The following is a 6,762-nucleotide window of genomic DNA, read 5'->3' as shown; positions in this document are numbered from 1 at the left end:
ATTAGACGGTAAAGACAGAACCGCCGTAACAACAGTTCTGCACAAGCATATTCCCTGTTTTGCAATTGATATCAAAGACGTCGGGTGTTGCAAAATGGCAGAATATTCCATTCACATTAAAGACGGAGCCAAACCGGTGCAACAAAAACCTTACCCAAGTGCGTGGAAGGCGCATTAAATTATTCAAACTCAAGTACGGGATATGTTAGACGCTGATCTGATCGAACTATCAAATAGCCCATGGTCAGCTGCGGTAGTTCTCATTTTAAAACCTGATGGGTCGTGGCGGTTTTGTATAGATTATAGGGGATTAAATGAAGTAACTATAAGGAATGTTTATCCTCTATCTCGAATTACAGATTTTTTATGCAAGCTTCAAGGAGCAGAGTTTTTCTCCATTATGGACCTTCAATCGAGATACTACCAACTTCCTTTTCGCGAAGAAGATCGTGAAAACACTGCATTTGTGACGGCAAACAGACTTTATCATTTTAAAGTTCTCCCGTTCAGTGTGGCAAATGGTCTGAGTGAAACGAAACGCCAAGTGAAGCCTCTTCTTGCCCTTTTTTTGCTTAATTAGACTAAGGCCTTATTTCTTAAACTCTACATAACTTGATACTCTACTAGTTGACCTAGTTCTTAGAATTTCTAGAAAATATAACAAACGGAGAGAACAAGTCTAGGCACGCCCGTTATAAATAGAAACTTTTACGATTTGTCAAAAGCCGCCCCAAATGGCCTTAAACTGCCATCGCTAAAAATAGATATATTGTAGCGTTCACCCATCATTCTCGCCATCCGTTATAGCTGTAACGGATAGACAAACGACTGACGGAAGTATCATTCGAGCGTCATTCGATTTCTGATACAACGGATTTGCCAACTGACTCTTTCCTACGCCTGGAAGACTATAAATGGGACTGTAGTGTAGACCTTCGTGGCCAGTAGTTTAATAGAACAGTTGTGTTTACTTTGTGTAGTGCTTGCGTGTTGTAGAGATCCAGAAAAACACCGAACCCATCGGCGATAACTCGTTACATGGTGGAGATGCAGGGTTGACCTTCCTGGTAAAATAAGGTAAGATCATTGGGCTTGATTTTGAGTTGTGAGGGGACAAAGTGAGAGAGTAAGAAACTAGGAGGCAGGTGCTGTTGAGAGGTCCTTGGAAGGTGTGACCAGCGGGTAATGGTACCTTATTTTGCTTGGGTATAGGACCACAGGCCTGACCAGCTTCTTACTCGTATGAACGTCCACAACTCAAGTAAGAGAACCGGAAGTTTCGACCAAAGTTTGTTTTAGTACTGAGACGCAAATCTCTCTAGCGATCAGTCACCCCACCCAGAGCCTCGGAGTTGAATCAGGGAATCTGGTCGGGAGAGAGGGAGAGAGGGCGAACCTGAAGTGCAATTATCGGAATTTCTTGCTACAGCGGAGGCCGAGAGACAGCGGTCTAGGGGAAAACACGGTTGTGGATCCAGACGACACGGGAGAAGAGGCGGGCGCAAGAGAGCGATCCGCTACCTATCCGCCTCTTCTAGGTAGTAATGCCGAGAGTAGGCTTAACTTGGTGGAAGCGGGGATAGAGGGGGCCTACCAGACTGAGTCACTTTTGTGGGATTCCGGCGCCCTACGAGAGGACGCGGTAGGGCTCAGGGTGACCATCGATGCGGAAGAGGGCACCGGTCGGAAGGGCTCGGATTGGCACAGTTGGAGAAGCTGACCCATATCCTCAGGAGAGTCATCACTTGCAGATTCGTTAGACGAAGTTTTGCTTGCGTGTGAGCCGTCAGGCAGTTCAGTGGTTTCTCGGGCCGTGTCACCAGTAGTTATGGCCCAACGACCACCTGCCCCCAACTGAAGTACTGGTCTCCTCCGATCTTCTACGGGAGGAAGGATGAGGATGCATCGGATTGGCTAGAACGTTATGAGAGTACGGCTCTGTATAACCGCTGGGGACCAGCTGAGATGGCCGAGAATTTTTGGGTGCAGCTGGATGGGGCAGCTAATAAATGGTTTCTCTACTCGGGAGCCCCGGTGGTGTGGCGGGATACACCGGCAGTGGCAGCATCACCGGGGGTGGTGGCTGTGCCTGGGACGGACTGTTTACGAACGAGACTTTATGGGGCCTTCCAGCCGCAACATTATGGTCTCTATTGTAGCACAAATGTTTTTTTTTCGCTCAGCCCCGGATGCTGAGTGGCCTTAAATGTGCAATGGTCAATGGACTTTGCCGCTCTGGCCGTATGTCAGAGGCCTTAAAAGCCGGTCTATGGCCGGCCAGAGGGGCAGTCCAGTGTAGTGATTCTGTGTAGCTGTAGTGTTGTTAGTGCTGTTTAGTGCTGTCGTGTACTGCTATGTATTGTGTAACCTGCCTACGAGTAATACACCCAATTAATCTGTTACATGGTGGAGATGCTCCTGTTTTGTAACTAATCAAAGACACGTTTGACTCGGGTAGGCGTTTGCTGGGAGGGGTCTCTGGAAGGCAGACTCGCCAATTTATTGCCAGGCACGAGACCACAGTAACGGTCTGAGGAAGCGTGGAGTTGATAGTGGGATCGCAGAGGATCCTCGAGTGAATGTCACATGGGAGAAGTGCCATAGCAGACGCGGGGAAAAAAGCCGAAGGCGGGCAGCAGAGGAAGCGGCCAAGAAAATTCACACTTATTACTCGGGTGTGAGGGCAGCTACACCTCTGGGGCGATCGCAATTGAAGGCAGTAGACGCAGCATCAGCGCGGGTAAAGAGCCGTTCAAGAGGCCCGCCTGGAGAGGCAAGTGAGCTCACTTCAGGGTTTGAGGGTTGCGTGTTTGCCTAGTGAAGTGTCCCTACCAAGGGAAGTTCAAGATCCGGCACAATTACGGTCGGATTCCGAGCTACAAGGCGAGGAATTTGAGGAAGCATGGAGCGGCCAGGATTATAGAAATCCAGGAGCGGGAAGTGCCGTGTCGGAGGGGACTTACGAGCCGAGGGCTGCACGTAAGCAGTGTAAGGGGGCTCATGAGGAAGGGAACGGACGAAAGGTGAACGTATGGACCAGGGCGGGGGACGTAGAGCGACAGGAAGAGCGGCTAATTGATCGGGATCAAGAACCGCTGTCGCAGTGGAAGCGGACGGGTGACCCAAATTTGCTTGGAACGCAGGGGTTAGTGACCGTGAGCCAGAAAGTGTGTAAGGTGTCGGCACAAGCGGAAGACGAGACCGGCGAAAAAAGCGCAGCAGGCGTGGAAGCTGATACAACTGGGGTCATCATACGTTCGTCAGGTACCGATAGTAGCCATCTGTCGGAGGATCCCCGAGCTGACAGTTTCTGGAGGATCCCGAGCTAGATTGGGATCCGTTTTTGGAAGAAGAGGAGAACATGGCGGACCGCCCAATGTCCCACTACAAGGCCGAAAAGCTCCGGGGCACGCGTAGCAGCGACGGATGACGAACCGGAGCACTACAGAGAGGTGCGAGCGCTCAAGACGCTGTACCTCAAGCAATTTGTGGCGGTAAATCTGAAGCGGCAAACGGAGAGGAAGCTGCGGATGAGAGTGTAACGAGCCAACTGCATTATTTACGCTTTACAGAAGATGGAAAATCTGCACGGACATTGAGTGTACGCAAGGTGTACACCAAGGAAACGCCCACATGACCAAGTGACCACACGCCACCGCCATCTAAGCCACACCCAATGTGCCACTTGCAATTCTGTATAAAAGAAATGTTATTCGCAACAATAGTTAGAGTAGTGTCATGCTTCTTGGTTTGATTGTATTGCTATTGTAGAAGTCAATAAATACACGCCTGGCAAATCTTCCAATTGGAGGTCCCAACGAGACTCGAAATTGAAATAAAAGATTCTGTCACCGGTATAAAAAGACTTCGAAACAGTAGACAATAAAATTGAATCGGGAGGATAAAGTGCCAATAATTTTTTTTCTACTTGCGTCGGTCAACAAAATCCACCACGGTAAGCCAATGCAGAAATCTTTTTTACCACAGACTACTCTCAGGACCGACTCCATTTACCCAGACTTAACTAACGAAACTTCACCACCAGTAAACCCAAATTAGAAAACCCATGATATAACAAATCCTGACTCTGAAATAAAAACGAGAGCCGCATTTATTCTCAGCTGGAAAGAATTAGTTGAATAAGAATACAAGTATAATAAGGAAAAATCAAAAAGTTATCCAACAACTTCAACAACAGCCACGATAAAACAATTGTAAGATAGAAAAAAAGAGGCAAATACAGCGGTGCATATCCGACATTATCCGACAATTACAATAGTGCATTGCGTCGACTTTTCTCTATCGAAAACAAATTCGTGCACAATTCTAATTTTGCTGAGAGATACAAAGCCGTAGTCGATGACTATGTGGCAAAGGGATTTGCGTGGCCTCTCAAAGAAAGTGAATTGAAGGGCACCTTTGGGAGAAATTGGTACCTTCCCCATCATGGAGTCGTAAATCCTCGAAACCCGAAAAGGTTAGGGTGGTCTTCGACGCTTCGGCACAGTTTCAAGGAGTTGCACTCAACGAAGTATTGTTAAAGGGTCCCAATATCATCAATGGCATAGGTGCTACCCTTCTACTCTTCAGAGAAAAGTCGGTGTCCCTATCTGGGGATATTCAACAAATGTTTCTTCAAATGGGCGTGAAGAAAGAAGACCGTTCTGCTCTACCATTTCTATGGCGTCCACCTGGCTCTCGAAAAAAAACCCACCGTATATGACATGCAGCGACAAATCTTTGGATCGGTATCATCCCCTTTCCTCTGCTCTCAAGTGCTCCGACATATTGCTGACCTACATCACGAAGAATTTTCTGAAGCCGCTGAACGAGTCTACAAGAACTTCTATGTAGATAACCTTCTGGATTCCTTTTACACCGAAGAGGAGGCTAGTCGAGCGGTCAAAGACTCTACAGCATTGCTAAAAAAAGGAGGATTCCATCTGAACCAATGGCCGGGTATTGTCACGTGTACTAGAAGGTGATCGTAATCAGCCTCGCCTGAATTTGGATCTAGAAGATTTGCCCACGGAGAGAACCTTAGGTGTTTTATATGACAGCGAAAGTGACAGCTTCATCTTTGATGTTAAAACCGATGTCAAAGCGAGTACTAAGCGTCGGATCTTGAGGGCTGTGTCTACCTTGTATGACCCACTGGGGTTTTTATCACCAGTGATCCTTAGCGCCAAAAGAATTCTGCAAGAATTTTGGCTTGTCGGTGTTGACTTGGATGAACAAGTTCCGAAGTAATTCAACACCAGTGAAACAAGTAGACTACTAATCTTAGCCAGCTCGAAGCGTTCAAGATCCCGCGAGCTCTAACTTCGTCTAGTGACATCCAAGACATTCAGCTGCATGCCTTTTGCGATGCATTTACCGTTGGGTTCGGCTCTCTGGTATATCTACGAGTAACCTATCGCAACAATATCGTCGTCTTAAATTAAGTCCCGGGTGGCACCCCTTCGTCCGCTGACCGTTCCGAAATTAGAACTCCAAGGAGCAGTTGTGGCACTACGCCTTGTGAAGTTCGTCCAATCAACCCTTCGTATTCCCATCAATCAAATCATCTATTTGTCTGACTCTAAAACGGTCGTTCAGTGGATAGCCTCAAAGACATGTCGCTTTCAGACGTTCGTCGCAAATCGAATATCCGAAATCTTAGAGCATTCTCAACCAACTGAATCGAGACATGTCACAGGTATCGAAAATCTAGCTGATGAGTGCAGCAGAGGACTTTTCCCTGATGAGATGATGGGGAATTACCGTTGGGTTAATGGCAAAGACATCTGGCAGCAAGAAGAAAACGCCTGGCCGATAACCATTAAACTTCCCGAACCTTCTGTTGAAGATCCAGAGGTATCAGCCACCAACTGGATTGGGCTTGTTTACGGCCTCGCTGAAGAAAATAGGCTTATCTCCCTTTTGGAACGAAATTCCAACTATGACGTGGTTATGCGAATTGTTGCATGGATCCTTCGTTTCATTTCCAACTCGAAATTGAAATTGCTGGATCATGTCAAATCACGCATTGGTGTCAAATGCATTCAGCACGCTGCTAATCATTGCATCAAATCTGCGCAATTGGAGAAATATTCCAAAAAAAATAGAGGCTTTAAAGAATAAAAGGCCTTTAAAATTGAGTTCTACGCTGATTACTTTATCACCATTTCTGGATGAAGAAGGAATACTGCGAGTAGGAGGTCGCTTGAATTACGCCCCTCTTTCGTTCGACATCAAGCATCCCAAAACCCTGCCTCACGATCATCCACTCACGCGTTTAATCGTCATGAGAGAGCATGATCTCCTGTTTCATCCATCTCTAGAAAGACTACTCAGCTCAATTAGGTCTCAATATTGGATCATTAAAGGACGAGTGGCTATCAAAAGGTATCTGAACAAGTGCTTTACTTGCAAACGCCATAGAGCTACTCCCTGCATTCCTTTAATGGCCCCACTTCCGCGTCATCGTCTTATTCCTTTCCAACGTCCATTCACTCATGTGGGTTTGGACTATTTCGGCCCATGCAACACCACCATTTATCGTCGCAAAGTAAAACGATATGTTTTGCTGATAACCTGTCTCAACACTAGAGCGGTACACTAGGAAGTTGCAGCCTCACTCGACTTGTCGTCTTTTTTGATCGCCTTTGCTTCCTTCACCGCCCGAAGAGGTCGTCCGTCAGTCGTGTATAGCGACAATGGAACTCAAATTGTTGCTTGGGACAAGGCGATCCAACAAGGCATCGAGCGTCTCAAGGAGCA

General features: G+C 47.1%; 1 protein-coding gene across 1 annotated transcript; it reads left to right on the top strand.

The window, feature by feature from the left end:
• Positions 1 to 4,724: 4,724 nt before the first annotated feature.
• Positions 4,725 to 6,123, top strand: LOC123471395. The gene is made up of 4 exons (XM_045172629.1): positions 4,725 to 4,959; positions 5,018 to 5,246; positions 5,288 to 5,396; positions 5,446 to 6,123. Exons 1-4 carry the CDS (start codon positions 4,725 to 4,727, stop codon positions 6,121 to 6,123), a joined length of 1,251 nt encoding a protein of 416 aa, XP_045028564.1.
• The last annotated feature ends 639 nt before the right edge of the window (positions 6,124 to 6,762 follow it).

Source organism: Daphnia magna, linkage group LG4, assembly GCF_020631705.1.
Source record: "Daphnia magna isolate NIES linkage group LG4, ASM2063170v1.1, whole genome shotgun sequence".
Taxonomy (NCBI): domain Eukaryota; kingdom Metazoa; phylum Arthropoda; class Branchiopoda; order Diplostraca; family Daphniidae; genus Daphnia; species Daphnia magna.
The sequence above is the reverse complement of the archived record's forward strand: the minus strand, read 5'-3'. Positions and strand labels throughout refer to the sequence as shown.